This window comes from Seriola lalandi, unplaced genomic scaffold, assembly GCF_002814215.2.
Source record: "Seriola lalandi dorsalis isolate HSWRI2012SDOR001 ecotype SW California unplaced genomic scaffold, Sedor1 jcf7180002054677, whole genome shotgun sequence".
Classification (NCBI taxonomy): Eukaryota; Metazoa; Chordata; class Actinopteri; order Carangiformes; family Carangidae; genus Seriola; species Seriola lalandi.
Genome location: NW_019525230.1, coordinates 336,050 through 356,750, shown reverse-complemented (window position 1 = coordinate 356,750; position 20,701 = coordinate 336,050). Strand labels below are relative to the sequence as shown.

The 20,701-nt window shown below is 41.9% G+C and overlaps 3 protein-coding genes across 3 annotated transcripts; 1 reads left to right on the top strand and 2 right to left on the bottom strand.

The window, feature by feature from the left end:
* Nucleotides 1-403: 403 nt before the first annotated feature.
* Nucleotides 404-2,548, bottom strand: LOC111666511 (zona pellucida sperm-binding protein 3-like). Its single transcript, XM_023421853.2, has 10 exons — nt 2,480-2,548; nt 2,197-2,381; nt 2,011-2,114; nt 1,830-1,921; nt 1,566-1,746; nt 1,376-1,481; nt 1,209-1,297; nt 915-1,006; nt 718-818; nt 404-621 (listed from the first exon to the last, which is right to left on the bottom strand). The coding sequence occupies exons 1-9, from the start codon at nt 2,544-2,546 to the stop codon at nt 727-729; spliced, it is 1,008 nt and encodes a 335-aa protein (XP_023277621.1). The 5' UTR covers nt 2,547-2,548; the 3' UTR covers nt 404-621; nt 718-726.
* A 453-nt stretch (nt 2,549-3,001) lies between these two features.
* nedd8l (NEDD8 ubiquitin like modifier, like) lies at nt 3,002-4,526 on the top strand. Its single transcript, XM_023421832.2, has 4 exons — nt 3,002-3,159; nt 3,743-3,790; nt 3,897-3,979; nt 4,096-4,526. Exons 1-4 carry the CDS (start codon nt 3,142-3,144, stop codon nt 4,220-4,222), a joined length of 276 nt encoding a protein of 91 aa, XP_023277600.1. The 5' UTR covers nt 3,002-3,141; the 3' UTR covers nt 4,223-4,526.
* An 82-nt stretch (nt 4,527-4,608) lies between these two features.
* ap1g2 (adaptor related protein complex 1 subunit gamma 2) lies at nt 4,609-20,678 on the bottom strand. Its single transcript, XM_023421829.2, has 22 exons — nt 20,536-20,678; nt 19,677-19,879; nt 18,951-19,075; nt 16,847-16,988; nt 16,325-16,421; nt 16,157-16,233; nt 15,961-16,056; nt 15,526-15,606; nt 15,318-15,416; nt 15,153-15,208; nt 14,280-14,393; nt 13,319-13,459; nt 12,583-12,637; nt 11,842-11,964; nt 10,609-10,698; nt 9,899-10,026; nt 9,419-9,523; nt 9,090-9,237; nt 7,831-7,993; nt 7,481-7,632; nt 6,421-6,519; nt 4,609-6,147 (listed from the first exon to the last, which is right to left on the bottom strand). Exons 2-22 carry the CDS (start codon nt 19,875-19,877, stop codon nt 6,055-6,057), a joined length of 2,385 nt encoding a protein of 794 aa, XP_023277597.1. The 5' UTR covers nt 19,878-19,879; nt 20,536-20,678; the 3' UTR covers nt 4,609-6,054.
* Nucleotides 20,679-20,701: the final 23 nt, after the last annotated feature.

The following is a 20,701-nucleotide window of genomic DNA, read 5'->3' as shown; positions in this document are numbered from 1 at the left end:
TCAGTCGCCTTGAAAACCTCAAAGTGTAAATACTAATAATAAACTGGGACAAGTTATGAGTTTACAAGTTGTGACATTTAGCATCAACAACTTGCAGCAGTGTGGCAGGTTACAAGGTTACACCTCAGGCTGACAGATGCAACTTTAGCTTTTTATGGATGGTATTTTATTTCCTGGAGTTGTGTGCTGACTTTATGGATAACCAACTCACACGTATCTCATTTGAAAAGTAAAATCACAGCCTGAAGTGATCTTTAAAAGCTCAAGCCAAATCTCTTTAAAGCTTAAAGTGATAAACAGCAGCAGTATAAAAGTGCTCTTGGCTGGTTTTTGATGGCATTTAAAAAAAAGGGTAATGTATGTTGCTGCTAAAAAGATGAATAAATGGAGCAGAATCATAACAGGAATTTAAACCAGCTTTATTGTACATCAGAGGATGAATCTATAAGGTTTTCTGGCAATTACTGCAGTAGGTCCTAGTAAATCTGAAATCATAAAAGTCAAGATTAAAGCTGATGTCCCGACATCTTGTTATGTCAGGAAGGAGATTGAGGTCATCTGCTGCTGGCCCTCCCGTTGTGCAGGGTCATGGAGTCTCCATCAGTTTAGACTGGGTTCATCCTGTGAAGAAAATGTTGAGAGCTTTAATCCTCATGTCCAGTTTTCCCAAATTTCACATCATGGCAAAACAGTAGTAGTAGTAGTTTTAATCATTACACCAGAGAGTCAGCTGCTGCTGCTGTTGTGGGCCTTCGTGTCAGACGTCTCCGTGATGATCAAGGGTCCCAACACAGAATTATGACTCCAGCTGTGAGATTCTGCAAAAGGGGGGAAGGGGACAAAAATAAAAACTTCATAAAAGAAAGAGCACAAACTAAAAAACTAAAAGAATACTCAAGCTGACAAGACAATACCCCATTCAGCTCCTCTTTTGGAGCGGGACGTGCAGGTTGAGTCACAGCAGCTGCAGAGGGAGCTCTGAAACGGGTCATCGAGTAGTTCCCAGCTGAGAAACAAGCAACCTTAGTCAGTTTTTAATACTGGAATGATGAAAACAAAAAAAATAGCCAACTACTACCACCAGCAGCTGAGTGCAGTGACTTGTTACCAAGAAGTACAGCACATAACCCGTCATACTTTCCACACAGATGAGTTTACTCTTGAGCAGTGAACAATTTTCCAAAATGTCACAACTAAACCACAATTACCTCCCATTTTCCTTGACGTAATGGCAGGCTTTCTTGCTCTCATCAAGAACTTCCGGATCCCATGCAACCAGTTTACAGTGGATGTACACCTGAGGAGGACATAAGGAGTCAGTATGTTTTTGTTTAACTGTCCCCTGATATCAGCCATAAACCATTTACCCCCTCACCTCCTCTCCGAGACCGTACTTGAAGGACTGCAGGTAGAGGATGATGGCAGACGAGTGGTATCGAGGAAGGAACATGGAGTTTCCCCTCACGCTTTCCATAAGACATCTGAAGAAATTTTAAAATCTTAGATTAACATGATTTATCTTCCATGACAATTACTGTCGAGACCAACTAGCATCTGACTCCTACCCCTTATTGCTAATGATGGGGTAAACCTGGCTGCCAGGCTGCAGCTCTGGTGTTGTGGCTGCCACACATTCCTCCATGAGCAGCAGCAAAGGTTGATGGGACTTCTGCTCCACTGCTGCCCACAGTGGCATGAAAGAGCCCAGGGGGATGACATTTGTCTTGGCTATACCTGTTAAGTCCTCTATAAAAAAGGTAAAAATTAAAAAGGCTTAGAAGGCATCCTTGAATGTGCTTCCTGTTGTATTTGCCAATTTGAGAACTCACCATTGAGGAGAGCCATGTGGAAGTGCAGCCCGCCACGACCGCCTGACACACCTGATCCAGGGTTCAGGAATGGAGGAACCCACACCTCAGGTCTGGAACAGGAGGGTGTTATTCCTCATCACACATTTCAGCTTTAAACTGGAATTTAAAAAATCAGAAATATGGAAGAATAATACTCTACCTTTTGGAAACGCACTCGATGGGATACACAAAGGAGGCAGGTTTTGGCTTTGCCTGTGGCCTGTAAGTCAGTTCATTGTGATGGAAAATGTGTTTCCCTTTAATCTGTAGAAGGAAAACTGGTCATCTAACTACCCAAGTGGCTGAAAGGTATTCTATATAGAAATAAAAATCACAGGTACTTTACCAGTTTTTTAAACTTGCAGTCAGCAAACTTGTAGTTGAACAGTGCTTCCCCCTCACCAGTGGGTAAGACCTTCAGCTGAGATGGCATGCAGCTTCCCAGGAAGAGACGAGCTGCATATGGCACCAACTCAGCACTGATCCTCCATGTGATTTTTACTGAGTCTTTTGCACAGACTACGTTGATATCTGCAAACAAACTCTTATGGTGTCAGTTTCTGCAAAGGAAAATACTTAAAAATTGTACATAAGGTTGGCAAATTTCTACACGCATGTCTGAAGAATACCTGCATTAGTGGCAGTTGTTACAAAAACAGCCACGATTATCACACCAAGGTAGTGATGCATCAACATGATTAAATGATTCAAAACACAGAGGAAGTGCCACACTTTATAGACTTCCTGCCTAATTAGCTAAATGATCAACACCTGTGTAAAGGGAGGATGGTATTTGGTCAGAGTTTCTACTTATACTTGGGTGTTTTTGTGCATTATGATATATACATTTACACTTAGTGGCTTTGATTTTGTCAATTTTTTCAAATGCAGTTTTAGCACAATAGTATTTGATGTTGTAATTTCTTTAGTAAAGTATATTTATTAAAATATTTGAGGTGTTTTAGTTTTATGCTACTGTATATTTCTGCTTTACACCGTTTCTGAGGCAATTATTGCACTTTTTACTCTCTTACTTTTACTTGACACCTATAATTAGTCATTACTTTACAGCTTAATATTTTACTTACCGTTCCGTTTGTGGCTGTTTTATTAGAGCGGAACGTTTTTACTCGTGCGGATTGAAGCCGTGACGTCCGGAGCGTTTACTGTGTTACACAGGAAGTAAACTAAAGGCAGACACACAAGCAGGTTGTAAATCGCTAGTTTATGAAGTGTTTTGATCAGTAAACAGTTCGTATCATTTCGACTTGAGGTATATTGTTGATTCAACATGCTGATCAAAGTTAAGGTAAGGTCACTGTTTTATCTACGATTACACTCCGGCGGTTCGTCGCTGCTGTTGTTCAGTATCCCGCTAACATCACTGACCGGGTCGCTCATTTATTTCAGGGCGGTACTTCTTTTATTCCAACTTAAGTTTATCTCAATCTGTGTTGAACGGGTTTATTTTCGCCCGGGGTTTGACCCAGTGTTCAGAGGAGCTGCCTGTCGGCCACCGACGCGCTGCTCTTCGGGTCACACTTGTCGCCGTGTTGTCGCCGTGTTGTTTGGTAGCTTGCTAACTTAAAAGCAAACACCAAAGCAGGTTAACCGATTCATGGGCCGGTGTTACAACTGAATCTGTGACCCTGGAGGTTTTGTGATGTTAGAGGACAAACTATAATATGGGTTAGTGCCGGACTGGAATAATAAATCCATTTAATCTAATAATCGATCAACAAAAAACAATTGATTCAATCCATTTGGGGCAATAAACATAGTTAGAATTCACATACAAACACATCTTTGAACTCTGAAAAGTTCTGTTGCAGATAATGTGTCATTTCAGAAATCAAAGCTGATGCTGATGTGATGATAACTTTCTGTTTCAGACTCTCACTGGAAAAGAAATAGAGATCGACATTGAGCCCACAGACAAGGTGACCACATTAACTGAATTGTCCTTACAAGATAAAGCAATGCAAACTTAAATACCCTGAACTGACAAAGCTGTGTCTTTTGTGTCTATATGTCCTGTGCATCAAGGTGGAGCGAATTAAAGAAAGGGTAGAGGAGAAGGAAGGGATCCCCCCACAGCAGCAGAGACTCATCTACAGTGGAAAACAGATGTGAGCTCCTCCATTGTGAACTGGCTGTGTAGTAGTTGCAAATATGTTCCGATTAGTCATCAGATATTCTCCTCTAAACCACTGTGTCCCCCCCCCCCGTGTCCTTTTCCCCTCAGGAATGATGAGAAGACAGCAGCAGACTACAAGATCCAGGGAGGCTCGGTGCTCCATCTTGTGTTGGCGCTAAGAGGAGGATCAACGGTCCACAGTCCCGGCTGCATACACCTCTCCTCTTTGTCATGAGTTGCTGTTGTCATTGGGCCAGCTGAGTGCCAACGCTTTAGGTGTCTGTCTCCGTCTAACCATGTTACAGCACAAAGATTTGAAATCCCACGCTCCTGGGCCAATGCTAAAAAAAAAAAAAAAGAAGAGTAAAAAAGAAAAAAAAAAACAACAAGAAAGGACGTTCTTATTCCTTGGTAGATGTTTTTCATAAACCCACATTGGCTTTTCTGAGTTTGACCATTTGATGCAGGCACCCATGCAGTACAAGAGACAGTTTGAGAACACTGTGGTCTTTTTGCTTGTGAATAAATGCTGAAGTTAATTTAAGCGTTGTCCTCGAATACACACACACACACAACACACACACACACACACTGAGCACAGACACCAAGACAAGTCACTGGTGAGGATTCTGAAAACGGATTTTTTTATTAGAAAATGGCATGAGACTGAAGATTCAAAGACAATATAAACAGTTGATAGAATACTCCCCCTGGTCTTTTCTGTACATTTTAGTTCAGGTGGTGATCTGAAACAGTCTGGTAGAGATTGCACTGAAATCATTTTTAGAGCACCATTGTTTACATCCAGTCTCCAGTATTTTTAAGAGGTCTGTGATTATGAGATGGTTTATCAAATAACTAAGATTACAGCCTATACTTTCTTCATCTAACGTGTTTTACAGCTCACTTTTTTTGTCCTTCTAAACAAGGGGTTGCATTAGAGATTTCCAAAATATGTCTAATTGTGCTTATATACTTAATATCGAAAATATACATCTTGTAAACAGCATCATGCCCATTTTTTCTTGTATCACTGTACACAGTCTTCAGAAAATAAAACAACTTAGTTAGGAGCCTCTGTAAACAATTGACCAGGAGATATCAGTCATAGAAAGCAAATGCTGCTTGTATGGGAATGATAAAAACATGTTTATATGACTACAGTACTTACATTTAAACCATTTCTTAGCATTCAAAACTAAATATAGTTTCTTTTTTTCTTTTTTTTTTTTAAACCTCAGTCCTTGAGGGGATGAAAGGCACGGGAAATTATTAGGGAGTGGATACTCGGATACTCTTGAGCTGTTCAGCTGAATGAGGCAGGAAAAGTAACAAAAACAAGTGAATGCAAGACACACGGTTGTGTTTAAAATCTTCTACCCTTCAGACTCCAATTCACGTCTTTGCGTTTCCAAATAAAATCAAGTGTAGTGGATAAGATAATTTCATATTAGTAGTAGTGGCTCATTAGTTAGTATTTAGCTGCTTTCCAACTTAGAGATGAAGGTAGAGGCAAATGAAGAAGAAGTGAAAAATCATTTTGAGTTGATGTATACATGGAGTGCTGTCTGGGGGAAGTTGAACTAGTGGCTCGTACTCACAGACAGAAGCCTCATAAAAGAACATAATAATTATGGAGCAAAACCTTCCTAATACAATCAACTGGAGTAGCTGGTAAAAAAAAAAAAAAACCCTGGATGATACGTCCTGGATTTTTGTTTTGAAAGCTGTTATTCCAAACTTTATAGAAAAAATACTACTGTTTAAGTATTTCCATATTATACCTGCATGTTCCAGAGCTTGTGTCATCAATCACATTTATACTTCAGTTCCAGGGAAGGGGAAAACTATGTGACTCCTTATACGAGGCTGTGATTTCCTGTGAAAGAACTTGTGTTTTTCAGCCATAAAAAAAAATAAAAAAAACACCAACAAAACTGGGTATTTGAGCAACAGCAGCTTGGGCTGTAATGTAGAGGGTTTTTACAGCAGACTGCCAGTGAGGGTGACGCCTGCTGACTCATCCACAGACTGTTGTCATAGTCCAGTTGGACTGACTACATGCTGTCAGAGTCCTGGGAAGGAGTCGATCTGGACTGTGTCCTGAAAGGATGATCCTTGGCTGCTGTGAGAAATGCGGATCCTCATCTTCAGGTTCACCTGGACGGGAGAGAGAAGGACGTAGATAGGCATCGTTTTGGAATTATGGATAGCTTTTTGTTGAAATCAAAAACAGGTCTGTGGGTGTGGAGAATCATTCTAATGTAATTTTACAATGATCAAACATTAACTACATTTATGGGTGGTCACTTTCTTCCTTGCTGATGTAGTTTGTTATTAAAAAAAAAAAAGATTTGGTCTCACATGTGACTGACCAAACTTTGCCTCCTAATCATAGTTTTGTGTTTGTGGCCGCAGCCTTTGCAGACCCACCTTGTTTGGGTTGTTGAGGACCACCATCTGGATCACCTTAGCTGCGCCTCGTGCAGGGAGAAAGTCCCCACTGGGGGCTTTCATGTGTAACTGGACACTCTGGGGGCACATCAAATACGACTTTGAAGTTTGAAGCACTGAACACATTGATGTTGTTGCTGAAGCTTCCACTGTGAACCTGACAGACTGTAACACTGACCCACCAACGGGCCTGTGGCCAAGATGTAACACATGCTGAGGTCATGAGTCCAAATTCCCCTGCGCTGCCCCACACCTTGAAGAATGTGTTTCTGTATCACAGTTATTCAGTTGTTCAGTTATTATTTCTGTAAATGTCCTCTCCCTACACATACTGAAGGTTTAAATTCTGTTTCTAAAAATTCTCCCCACTGCCAGAAATATTATTCTATGTTATTATGTTATATTACATATATTATGATAGACAAATACTAGATACCGTTTGGATATAATTTAAAAACTGTATTTCATTATTCTTTCATGTTTTTTTTACCCTAAACGAGTAAAATAGAGATATTTAGTCTTAAGAAACAAGATTAAAACTGTAAAGGTAAAAGTTTTTTTTAACCCATTTCTATTTTTTATATTTATATATAGTTTTAATAGAATATAAGTTCCTCTCCAGGTCAATAAAATCCACAAGTCCCAGAAACAGTACGTCCCTCGATGGTAGCTACATCTCTGGCACAAAGCTACACCCTGGTTAAATGTAAGTGTAACTACAGCTCAAAGATGGAGCTGGGGTAAAAGTGTGTTGACATTTCCAGCTGTTTTTGTCATCCACCACACCAGAACCAACCAGTCTGTCAGGACTCCCTCACCTGCCCAACTGCTCACTAACTTTTTGACACTGGTTAAAAAGAGACTTATAACCTAACCCTTTTTAAAAATGTGAAAATCACACAGTTTTGTGTCCACATGTCTGGACATTTAAGACTTTACCAGAAAGCTTGAGGTGCGGCAGTTTATGATGAATTACACACATGGTCTGACAGAAGCAGTTTGCTCGGCGCCGTGTTTAATAACTGGTACTGAAACAAACCTTGGGTACGGCCGCCTGCAGGGTGAAGCCGCTGATGTCTGAGTCAGTGGAGTTGGAGGCAGTGAGTGTGACTGTCAGGCCTGTGTCTGACTGTTTCTCACAACTCAGTGTCAGAGTCACACCTCCTTTGTCATACACCGTCACTGAGGGAGCTGTGGAAAGAAGATATTACAAAATGCTGCATTTGATTTAATTTAGGAAGATTACCTGATTCAGAGCAACGAACAAGTTTCAGTTTGCTAAATTTAGCATTTTGTTTTGTTTCCAAAATCTCTCAGCCTTGTTTCTGTCTCTCTTTCAGTCTCTACTTACACTCTGTGTGTGTGTGTGTGTGTGTGTGTGTGTTAGACCTGGTGCAGTGGGCGTTGGCTCTAACCCTCCCAGCAGATCCAGGAGGTCTCCTCCTGCAGAGCTGGCTGTGTTGATGGGCAGGCCGGGTGCTGTGCTGCTCTGTGCTGGGCTGGGCTGCAGAGGCTCCTCAGAGCCGCCCAGCAGGTCCAAGAGATCACACACCTGAAGACAAGCAGAGACACAAATGGAAACTACGGCTTCTTCACTTGAGCATAAGCAAACTAAAAACTGGAGAAACAGAAGGGTCCTGTAGTTGTGTGTCCTCACTCCTGTATTTGATCAATGAGTGTTTCACCTGTAAAATGTTGCTAAACCAGTTAGCTTAGTATTATTAGAATTTGATTTGCATAAAAGCAGAGAAAATGTGAGGCCAGAGCAACACTGCACCGCTGTTTGACTAACACAGTGCTGATCATTTGCATGATCACACAGGTGCTGACTGTTCACCTGGTGTCTCAGAGTAAATGACACACTATTTATTATGGACAGGTCATAACAGAAGGTACAATAAGATCAAATATTTAAAACATTAAAACATAAAAATAGATCTTAGGAGGTTGCATACATAAAACTCTGAAGAGCCTTGTCTGGGGATCTGAGGTTTACAGTCCTAAAACAGCTTGACCTAGTCTGACTCACAGGATGTAGCGCTGTGAGTATAAGCCTGCCATTGGCCGGTCTCCTCCCCTACCCCGCTATCTGCCTGTTGCTGTTTCCAAAATCCCTCTCACCACAAGAAACAAGATGCAGACAATGGCAAGTTTTGACGAAGATTTGAATCGTGCAATCACACAGTCAACAAACGTCTTAGTAATACATCTACAGTCTTATGTTTTCTTTGTGGGGAAATTAGGCATTTTACTAACAGTGATCACTTCCCCAAATGCAAATGTTCCTCCAAAGTTCCCCTACAGAGCTATTTTGCGCCGGCACCGTCGCTCCATCCTCGGCCTAACGATGGCCAGGACGACTGTGATTGGTTTAAAGAAATACAAAGAAGACAGCATTTCTGTCCTCTACAGCAGAGTGATAGTGTGCGGTGTCACACCGTTCTCCAGCACTGACGCAGCGCTGCGGAGACAGGTCTGGCTATGACACCTGAGAGACTGAGACCTGACAATGCTGGAAAAGTGACCAACAAAGTCAGACACAGAGAAATGAGACTGGAAAAAATGTCTTCACAAGGTCATCAGTCAAATCGACACTGACAAAGTTATTGTCATAAAACATGAACTCATCTTTACTTATCATTATATACCTGGTTAGCAGGCTGCTGTGGCAGCAGTGGCTCTGCCTGCTTGACTTTGGCTGGCTGGATCTCCTTGATGGCTTCACCTGCCGACTCTCCGTTGGTATGACCCGGGGAGTTCTTTTCAATCACAGGCATCCTCTCCAGCACCGCTGCTCTGTAGAGAGAGAGAGAGAGAACATCTCAGTCTTATATTGGCCAGAAAAGAGGTTTGTTTGCACCATCACTGGTATCAACAGCTGGAACCAAAACATGCAAGAGGTCCAAATGACTCTACTTCAGAAAAACAGACATTTAAAAAGCAGAAAAGTCGACTTCTTCATCGAGCAGTTGCGTACCTCATGTGGTCATATTTCTTGAAAAGAGCATTGTATTCAACTGCCCTCTGCTGGAGCTCCACATCTATACAGCTGCCGTAGATGCTGACGATGCTTCTGATCCGGCTGCAGAGGGTGGAGCGATGAAAAGACAGAGGAGCTAGGAGACTATTATGAAATTGCTGCAGCTATTGAGAAATCACGTCTCTTTCCTGAACGACTCACTGTAATTGGACATTAGATCTTTGAAACTCTTTCCTTGTCATCTGTCCTAAACTGAAACTCAAGGCACAACATTCATAACCTCTATCAGCCTCCATCAGCGACCAGGCCAGTGTTTTTCTCTCAACACGTGACCAAGTAACCGTTCAGTCACGGCTTCGGACCAACAAACTTCCTGACTGAAGCACATGTTTGTTTTTGAAATAAAAAATACTGTTATTTGTTTGAAAGAGTGTCGTCAGTCACTGTGTGCTGTGAGTGACAGAAAGTGTTTCTTACTCCACATTATCGGTGATGCGTGTGCTCAGTTTCATGGTGGCGGTGAGAGCAAAGCCTCTGGTCGCTGGGGACGACATGTGGGACTGCAGAACTGTCTCCAAGGCGTCCAGGACGTCGTCCTCGGTGACCTGATCGAGAGACGTATCAATACAGGGACTGAAAGATGTTGTATTAACGAAGACCTGGCCTCGCCATCAGCATACGTGCAGTTTGGACTATCAACCTCAGGGAGCTGAGGCTGGACTTACTATACACTTCTTTTATGGTTTATAAGTATTGGTATATTCATTTTGAGAAACCGTGTAGACGTTTTCCTCTCACACACAATCTAAACCTCTCGAAGTGAAAGAGGGGCTGTTCAACATGCCTAAATTAATAATCCTTTACATAATACCCTTCAGGCTTTTTGTTTAAGCACTCACTGCCAGAGTTTATTTGAAATGCACATCCCAGAATTCACGTGTTAATCAAACACTGCCACTGAAATGTGACTGTCTGTATGCAAATATTTGCTCCACCATGATGGATTATACTTTTGCTCACTACCCAGATCCTGTATTTCCAAACACAGCAGTGGAAAGCAGCAGACACCAGGTCTTTAGGACTGCAAATGCCAAAGCTATCTCAATTATACTCAATAATGCCTTTCAGTGATAAAGAGCAATCATTTATATGAAGATGTTAATCAGCATTTGTTGTGCTTGGTGTACCTGCACAGGCTCAGTCTCCTGGCACTCTCCTCTCAGCAGCAGGTCTCCATACTCTCCTATACACCAGCAGGCCACCTGCACCAGGGACTGCTGTAAAGAGCAAACACGACACACTGCTGTGTGAAGTCATTGTTGTACAGTCACAGTAAAATGTCCTTGCTGGACTGGCTAACTGCTCCGTATCAGTTTGACACATTAGAGCCTCTTTTCCCTGATTTCACAGGAAGTTAATGTGGCGAAAGACAGGAACTGCACCACACTGCAGATGAGTACATGGCTGCTCATCTGACTTGGTTCCAAAAATAAACCTGGTTGCATCAGCCAATTTCAAACTGAAAGCTTAGCTATTCTCACTGCCATAGAACCAGACCAGCTCTGTCTGGTTCCGCACTGACACTGACTTTGTTCTCAGATTAAAATATTTGAACGTCTCTTGAGTTTTTATCTGATATTTACACAATAAATCCTATTCATATGAATTTTCATGATACTAATACATTTTATTTGGTTCACCTTATGAGAACAGCTTTGGGCTATTTACCTTTTACAGACTCAATCTCTTTCGACTTAATCTGAAAAGACCAGGTATAATTAAACTACAGTCAGCAGTGTGTGAAGTGATGAAATCCACAGCAGGCTACTCTGTATGTGTGTGTGTGTGTGTGTGTCCTGGACTTGCTGAGGTCTGTTCCTATGCTTATTTTTATTGGATTTCTAGTCTTTGCAAACGCCTATAATTCTTGCATTTCAACATAAAATTTTCTTGATGTCTTTCCTGAAGTATGAAGTCGGTGGGAGGAGCTGGGTGAAGTTGGGTACGTTTTTCCAACATAAAGTTGTATTTCCTGTGGTTTGTTTTGTTTTATTTTGCTTGCAAACAAAACTGCATAGTTGTATTTTCTTTGATTTTGTCATTTTTGAGCAGTTCCTCCTGCTTTAAGATGAGTTTATTCCACTTTAAGACACAAATAAACCTGACTTAATCAACTATAGCGTTGTATTAATTTGTAATGAGATATAAAATAAAAAAGGTTTCTGCAGTTAACAGAAGAGTTACAGTATTCTATGATGAATGTAGTCACATTTTATTATTTTAACTATAGTAGGAGAAAGAATCAGTATGGAGCATCCCACAGACAGAGTCTCACTGATCAGTATCACTGGATGAGCAAACCGACCAACAAGCCAATCCGCCTCAAACCGTAACAACAGGAAACGCCCGGAGACACACACCTGAGAGATGTCAGTGAGCAGAGCCCGGTAGAGCTTGTGGACGGTGTAACAGTGCAGCTCGGAGGTGTTGGTGATGAGCTGGATCAGGTTGGGCACAGTTTCATCTCTCACGTCGCCCCCTGCCTGGCAGAGCGGGAATCAGAGTCAAAACACACGCACTAAACTCCATTAGCTAGACAGCTGGTGCAAGTATTTGGGTCGCCCTACATTTCCTCCCAGACACAATGACCTCACTTGGGGGATGTTTCCATCACAGTTCATATACATTATAACACATGTTAAGCCCAATGGATTAACCCTTAATTTATGACACATCTCCATCGTTACTCATTACTCTCCCTCTACTTTCCATCATCAAACAAAACAAAGCTAAGGATTAGTGTAAGCATTAGCTTTTACAGCAATCATGTGGGTGTCTTTTACTCTCTTACCTAGATGGAGGGCAAAATCAAAAGTAAGTTTTAACAGAGTGCAAAATGGAAAGAATTAGAACAGGATAAAAAGCCTTTTCAGGCCACTGGGCTGCAATGTACGAAAGTTTGTACAGCAGCGGTACAAAGTTACTACGGCACACAGTTTCTAGTCAAATGCAATGTGCACAAATAACACATTTAGTATCGCAATACATATGCACCCTTTATGCCTGTGGCCCCCGGTGTCTACACTGAGGCATAACACATTAATGATGTGAGTGTGAAACCCCTGTCAGAGGCAGCAGCGAGTGGCTCCGTCTGTATTTACCGTGGTGAGGACATGCAGGATGGTGTCAATGTGCCAGCGCTGGGAGGGTGCATACCTGACAGAGACAGAGACACACACAGCTAACTCAGTGCTGCTTGAGGGTGACTCAGAAACACACACACAGTTGCATATTCGTCTGCATCTTACCGCCGCTTGCACAGACACATAAAGAGAGAAGTGCATCAAGTGGTCGAGTGATACGCAGCAGAAACAGTGAGTGCCTAATAGACTGGGATATCACAAGCCCCTTTTATGCAGCCTGTTGAAGGCGGGAATGTTTCCGTTAATCCGCCTCGCTGTTCTGTATAAAAGATATGAACACAGAAACAGGGGGAACATTGTTGTTCTGCCTTTAAGCTGGCAGCGTCACGTCACACGTCTGATCCCAGAACGCCAGCATACTACCTACAATCATGGTTCGGTGTAAACATGCAAAGTTGGATAATGGAGGGTATTTTAACACAGTAATGTAGCAGGATCTGTTTAAAAGGGGCAACTGAGGGTGGAGACGGACACAGAGTGAGACATCTAGCCACATACAGTGTATTTCAAGCACTTTTCAAGAGTTTTTCGTTGCAGCTTTTACACTTGATCACATTTATGTCCACATCTCTTCTGTTCTCCCAGCTCGGATCAACACCGAATGTCTGCGCGCTTGCATGCGTTAGACACAGTGTGTGTATATAACACAACCGTGTATATGTGCACATTTGAGTGTTAGCAGAGTTTCAATCACCTTTCAGCTGCGTTGAATATGCCGCTGGCAGCTTGAGCTCTGAGCTCCGGGGGGCAGGAGGAGAGGAAGAGGAGCAGCTCCTTCATCATGGAGCGGATGTTGGAGGCTGACACCAGAGCTAAGGAGAGATCCAGTGCACGACTGGAGGGATTGGAAGAGAGAGACAATCACGGGATGTACAGTAACTTTCACTCTAAAAAAAAACTTTCATTTTTAAATCAAGAGTTAATTCTGTGTTGATACAGCTGAGGTCAGTATGTTGTCAACATGTAGCTGTGCTGCTGCAGCTGAGCGGGAACAGAAGACAAATGTTCACATGTTGAGTCCCTCCGCATCCAAGACGCTCCCATGTCATCACGTGTCACGTCTTTGCTCCTGTATGTTCAGTATGTTTACTTTGTTTATTTCTTTTAATGACTTAAGAATAACACAAAATTCTCATTTCTGACGCTGAGGTTGACAAGAAAATGACTCATAAATAAATGTAAATTATGTGATTCTGTGTTGGTTATCCAAACATGACAAACAGAGATTTACTTCATTGTTGACACAAATCTCTTCTGGTCAAACTAAAATCTAAATGATATTGTTTATGTGTTATTCCTCTGCTAAGTTTACTAGACTTCATTTTAGCTTCAGGCGCTGTTCAGATAACCTCCTGTTTCTCCTCAGTATTAAATGTTGTTTATTGGGATTTACATGAGCCTTGTAGTTTATTGTTTTCTATAGTAAATTCATGAAAGATCATGGAAATGTTCTGAAATGACTTTTTATGGAGGTTTTCTACATTTCCCAAATTTAAGATTTATTTATTTTACGTTTGATTGATTTCCACCTGGAAATGAACTGATCTTTGATCGGCTGTTAAATATTCATAAATTAAGAAAAAAAATTAATCGAAATCATGTTAGAAGACTCTCTCATGACAAACACTAGGGGTGGAAGAGGAGGTGGACGTTACCGTTTGACTGAAGCGTCCTGGTCCTTCAGGCAGTCCACTATGGTTCCCCTGTGGCGTTGCACTGCAATGTGATCCGTCCCAACAATCCTTTGAAGAGAGGTCATGGCGATATACCTGTGCACACATAAACAACAGCCAAAAATAAGTCAAGTTGTCAAGTTTTAAGCTTCATACTCCATTATGATGAAGTAGAGCGCGTGAGCTGCATTCACTGAGGTCTAAACCAAGGTCAGTTAGATCCTGAGTGTGTGGTGCAGCGCAATATATTCAATAAATAAATCCTTTTTTCTAACCAGCTGCTAACAATGAAGATTAATTTACAGTGCTGTACAAACTAACTAACTTTCTCATTACTACCAGATTAATAATTTATGTTTCCACTTGAAATGCCTCATGACCTGATCAAGTATTTATGTGAGCGCAGGAAAGATGTTATCAGGCAGTTCTAGCAGGAATGAGCCAGTCCTATTACTGTCAGAGAGATCCAGAGGCGCCGCAGGTAGAAACCTGTCCTGCCACACAGCCCCTATGGAGAATAAACCTAAAAAACAGTAACATAACAAAACCCCAAGGAGCCTCTAACAGGCTGCCTTGCTACCTGGTGGCCCAAAATTGAGAGATCAGCATAAACAGTCAGACAGTGGCCTTCTGGTGTTGCTCTAGAGGAATGGCTCCAGGGGAAAGTGATTAGTGAGCTCAGACTGATAACAGCAGGCTGGAAGGATTTTTGTCTCTGCCTGCAGTGACTTTGCTGTTTGACCTTGTGCAAGAGAAAACGAAAATGACCTTAAAAGATAAGAGAGGAAGGAGGGAAGGATTGGGGAAGAGAAACAGGAATGTGTGTAGGGAGGAATGAAAGGAAACAGAGCTGACCGAATGTTCCTGTCGTTGTTCAGGAGAAATCTTCCCAGGATGTTCACAGCCAGAACCTGTGGCACAGGCGAAAAGAAGCATGTGTGCATTTGTTAATTAGCTCACACTCTATCCCCTATGTATTAATGTGGTTAAACACAGTGAGAGGGGCTGCTAGTCTCTCACCCTGAGGCCGCTCTCTGACTTGATGTCTAGCACAGTGAGAACAGTCTCATACAGCACAGCGTTGCCCACAGTCTTAGTGCTGTCAGTGTTGGTCGCCACCTGAACAGCAAGTCACATACACAGGAAGATTTAAAAAAGAAGACGTCTAAAGTATAAAACTTTGACTATATAATAAAAATAAAATAACATCTGTGAATAAGTAACGGACCTGAGCCAGTAAGTCGTTCATGGCGTCACTGGCTGCTTCATTGTTGCGACCAAGGATCCTCAGCAGCCTCAAGATGCGAACCTGAGGATCATCAATACAGGAGGACAGATGAGATGAGAGACGTGTACGTTAACGAGACAAATGAAACAAAAGGAAGAAAAGCAGACTTCTCATTAACGACAGAATCTCAGCTGTGAATAATTAAAGTAAATCAAATGTAGCAGACTCGTGAGTTCAAAAGTTCAAGGTTCGTATTCAGATTCAGGGAAATGGAGAACAGTAAGTAATGATTTGGAAATTTACTGCGCAGCCAATAAGTCTTTCTTTGAACTAAATTATTGACAAAAGTAAATAGGAAATAAATAAATAATACGTTAGTAAATAAAGCAAAAGAGAGATATAATGCTGTATAAGAAGTGAGTGACGGTGGCTGACCTGCAGGAAGGGATCACTGATTCCTGCCACATCGTGCTCTGGAGAATAACCGGAGATGACCAGACTTTTCATGATCTGAACCAGATCTGGCACCGTCTGAGATACACACAGCACAAGCACATTACAACACAGCGCACGTGTAGAGACACTGAACTCAGCACATCAGGGTGTCCGTGTGTGTGAGTGTCGCTCGTACCTTCCTGAATCGCTCAAGTGCCTCTGGATTGCGCTCACACAGCTCAGTGATGAGTACCACAGCGCCATGTAACACACCTGGATATGAAAGGGGAAAAGACACGGAGAATAGTTGGAAACAGTACATGTGTGAGAAGATTACTGATATGTGTCATTAAGATCAACCGACCGTGGTTCTTCTCAGAGAGGAGGGACCGAGCAGCTGGCGCGAACAGCTCCCCCAGATCGTGGACTTTTCTCACAATGTGAACAGCACATAGAGCAGCCTGAAAGAACAGTGGAGCAAGTCATCAGCACCGTTACATCATCACAACGACTCTGAGCAGACGACAGAGGGATGTTGTTAGTTTTACTGCTGACAAAGGATTTGAAATCTATGTACAACAGCATTTACTACTGCTGTGCTGAGATGGTTGGATCTAACTGTACGACCCCGGACACTGGCAACGAGTAGGACATAATAAAATCATATTACCTTTTAAATCAACATTTGACAACATTTGATAATCTTAATTTCAGTTTTTCATTACAAGAGATTAAGAAAGAAAAAACACAATTTATCTTCCACATTAATGAGACAATCACAGCATTAATAAGGGTTCACTAAGTCATGCACAACAACACCAGCAGTCCCCCTAATATTGTTAAGTGCTGCTGTATTAATAACAAATATCCCTGTCGAGGTCCCCACCTTCTTCTTAATATAGGAGTTGGAGGCTCGGAGCAGCCTGTCGATCTCTGGTGCCAGATCTCTGCACATCTCAGCTGAGCCCATACAGGCCAGTGTGCACAGAGCCAGAGACTGTACGTACTGGTTACTGTGAGACAGGTCACTGAAAAACACACACACAGAAAAAGATAAAGATGACGGTGCAGATCTGTGTGTGTGTTGACAAGTCTGACATGTTCAGCATTTTATAGAAATCATCCAATAACCTCTGTTTGGTCTATTATGTGAGACGCTTTGATTCTCTTTCCTGTTTCCCCACTTTGTGTAATGGGATTACAGTATTAGTTTGAAAAAGTATCATCATCAATTATGACAATTTAGTAATGTCTAACATACAGTGGCAGACGGCCTGTCCAGATCATAGGGACACTGCACCATTTGACCTGTGATAATATAACAAGCAGGAGTAAGTTGACGGACCTCTTGCATCACCTCACCTGTGTGTTACAGCTACCTCACTGAACTGCTACAGCTTGCAGTGTGTGTGTGTGTGTGTGTGTGTGTGTGTGTGTCCACTGTTACTGCCAGCCCTATCTTTGAGTATGGCTTCAATAATAGCCATCAATAATTATAATCATGCACTGTAGATGAGAGATCGGAAAAGTGAGGAGTTGTGTCCAGAAAGCAGTCACATGAAAGAGAGAGAGTGATAGAGAGAGAGAGAGAGAGAGAAAGAGGAAAACTACTGCCTATAATATAATTATAGCCTTTCTGCTATTAGAATATATTACACATCATTCTCCTGTAATAACATACAATGGCTAAAATGGTTCAAGATATTTATAATTGAACATATTTTTTTCATATTTGTTGTTGAGTCACAAATGTTTGTATTTTGTAATCTGGATAACTTTCCTCTCAGAGAAACACTGTGGCTAAATGTATAGCTAGTCTGGTATCAGTGAGCCTACATCATCTACCGTCTAATTCCCAGCCTGAATAACTGTTTCTTAATAAATATATATAATTGGTTTATAATATGCAACTATACAATATAACATAGTTGTATGAAGCAGCAAGGACATTTTTAAAAGTTAATTCATGTATTTATCAATAACTGTAACTCCTTATATGAAGCATCCATAACTGCTGTATATATATATGTGCTTGATAACATAAATGTAAAATTGCCGTATTCATATGCAATAATATAATTACCAGTTTAAACCTGCTATGTATGCCTCATTATAATTGTTGACAAATATGTTAATAAACACACATTTTGTATTTGATTCCAACTCTTTTATAATGCATTATAAGCCATTTATTAGGTGTTCATTAGTCTGACTCACCAGATGTGGGCTGCAGATATGAGCCTGCCATTGGGAGTCTATTCCAGGCTTGGATCGTGCAATAACACAGTCCAAATGTGTCCTTGCTGTTTTCTGAGGAGTTTTCTTTGCAGGGAATCGGCCATATTAAATACAGTGCTCAGACATGTTCCCCCAAAACAAGCTCCCCTCCAACACTATTTTTGCAGGGGCACTGTCGCTGATTGGGTTAAAGAAATGCAAATAAGCCGGTGTTTTCCCTTATAGCAGAATGATAATGGATGCAGCCAGACTATTCCCCAGCGCTGACACAGCACTATGGAGATAGGTCTGGCTGTGGGACTAAGTGTTCATTAAAAGAGTCTACCAATTTTGCATTACACTGCTATAACATTGTCGGACTCATGATGGGCAGTTTAAAAAATAAAAACCTGGTGACTACATTACTGTGTATTATGTTTGTAGTGTTTAATGTGGCCTCAAGCTGTGATGAGCAGCTGGCTACAGAGGTCCATAAAACTCACTTTCATATTTGTAGACTTCAGTCACAACTGATGCTGCCTCGACTGAAATCATTTATCAGACTGTGCACCGCTCAATCTTTTCACACGTGCAGCAGATCTCCCCAAGCTCTATAAACAGACTCTGATGTGTAAAATCCATGGAGTGAGCCTTTCATTGTATACAAATACCAAATATAGGGGTAAAGATAAAGTGTTCCTGAGGGTTTTACTTAGTAATACTATTTCTGTTTTATTGAGACTTCAGATTGTTTAGTCTTGGGCTGTTCTTACTTCTTGATGGAGTTGGTGATGAGCAGACTGGCGTCCTGCTTTTCATCCAGCAGCATCATGGCTCCCAGATATCCCACACGCTTCTCGCTGTAACGAGGGCTGGCTATCATCCGAACACATTCCATCTAGTAGGAAAAGCAACATGTCCTTTAAATGTTAAGTTACTTCACGACTTGACGTGCTTAGGGGAATGCTTTGCTGGAGGTCAGGCTCAACTCCAGAGCTCCAGAGCCGAAGCCCTGGAGCTGGGACGGATTCAGTGGCCCAGTTCCAATGCCCACCCTTGTGGACTAACAGACTTTGACAAAGACTCCTAAAGATGAAGACTTTGCCCGAGGGAATTAACCACAATTCATAGTTTCCCGATGATTGGGGAAGTCTGAGACAGAAAGTACATGTTTACATGCACAGACAGGCAACATTACTAGCATCATTATAGCTAATTATATTTAGCATGTGAATACACAATGTGCTGTCTCATTTATCTACGTATTTGAAGCTCTGTCATGTACCCACACATTTTTACAGAGCACAGAGATGATGTATGTGAAGGATGAGTGCTCAACACATACTGGCTGGACATTGGGACTGAGCCAGTATATTGTCATCCAGAACAATTCAGTGATGAATTGAAACCAGTCCTCTCAGTTGCCATAATGGTTTCTCACCATGCTAACCCCATTAACCGAAGCAAACCCATGACAGGCATTAGCAAAATCCCCTCACCTGACCAAAATGAGCTGGGTAGCCCAACATGTGCACGTAGAGCAGCTTGGCCAGGTTGTGTGATCTCGCCCCATTGTCGACTTGTCTGAATTGTGCCCGGATGGCTGCACACTCCCTCTGGATGACGCCCCGCTCCTCACACTGCGTCCTGGCTGATCTGATGGCCCGGATCATCTCCTGCAGGGGTACTGATGGAGACATGGCTGTGTGTGTGTGTGTGTGTGTGTGTGTATGTGTGAGTGGATGGGTGTATGGGAGGGTGTGTGTGTGTGTGTATGTGTGTATGTGGTGTGGTGTTAAGGGAATGTTAAAATGTAACTATTACTGAATATCAACACATAAAAGAGAAAAATACTCTACTGTATAGAGTGGTACTGTATTAGCATTTCAGCCTCTGGGTGTGTGTAAGGTAAAGACAAAGCTGTTATTATAATGTAAGAAGATCTATACTGTCACTAAAACACACAACCTAAGTGGAGTTTAACAGTTAAAAGAACCTAAACTACCTAAGAAGTCTGGTTAACAATGGCTGCTCATTCTGCAGACAGATTGTTTAGATTTAATCACACCTAGAGCGGGCTTAATAGAAAGTTACTGCCAATTATCTACATGTAAATTACTCAGTGACGTAGTAAAAATACATTTCAATTGACGAGATAAGGAACAAGTTAGCAAGGCACTCCCACAGTCGAAGATGCAGGTCAGTGAAATGAGCCAGAGGCTAGCCAACTGACCAAACCGAGCTAACCTTGCAGATGCTGTCAAGCCTGCTCTGAGAGACTGTCGAGCTAAAGAGCTAGCTAAGTTAGCATGACAGTCGGGTTGTGTGACTGGTTTAATGTCCGAAATAACAACGTACCTCTACACTGTACAGAGAGTCGCCAGTATTTAAAAAGTAGACCGGTTCAACCGAACCCCCTCTAACACACGGCAGCAGTCAGTTGGCTGGAAACCCCAATACTGTGGTAACGTCCATGTAGTGTCAACACTTCCGAAATAACCACACGACTTCCTGTCAATACTTT

Bases quoted from the DNA above. Each gene is read 5' to 3' on its own strand.
- ap1g2 (XM_023421829.2), bottom strand. From the start codon at position 19,877: ATGTCTCCATCAGTACCCCTGCAGGAGATGATCCGGGCCATCAGATCA. The intron at 15,209-15,317 runs GTGAGAGACTAG...CCTGTGCCACAG, and splicing joins AGTCAGAGAGCGGCCTCAGG to GTTCTGGCTGTGAACATCCT. The intron at 9,238-9,418 runs GTACGCAACTGC...CTCTCTCTACAG, and splicing joins AAGAAATATGACCACATGAG to AGCAGCGGTGCTGGAGAGGA.
- nedd8l (XM_023421832.2), top strand. The intron at 3,791-3,896 runs GTGACCACATTA...CTGTGCATCAAG, and splicing joins ACATTGAGCCCACAGACAAG to GTGGAGCGAATTAAAGAAAG. The intron at 3,980-4,095 runs GTGAGCTCCTCC...TTTTCCCCTCAG, and splicing joins ATCTACAGTGGAAAACAGAT to GAATGATGAGAAGACAGCAG.
- LOC111666511 (XM_023421853.2), bottom strand. From the start codon at position 2,546: ATGTTGATGCATCACTACCTTGGTGTGATAATCGTGGCTGTTTTTGTA. The intron at 1,922-2,010 runs GTAGAGTATTAT...CTCCTGTTCCAG, and splicing joins ATCGAGTGCGTTTCCAAAAG to ACCTGAGGTGTGGGTTCCTC. The intron at 819-914 runs GTATTGTCTTGT...CCCCTTTTGCAG, and splicing joins CAAAAGAGGAGCTGAATGGG to AATCTCACAGCTGGAGTCAT.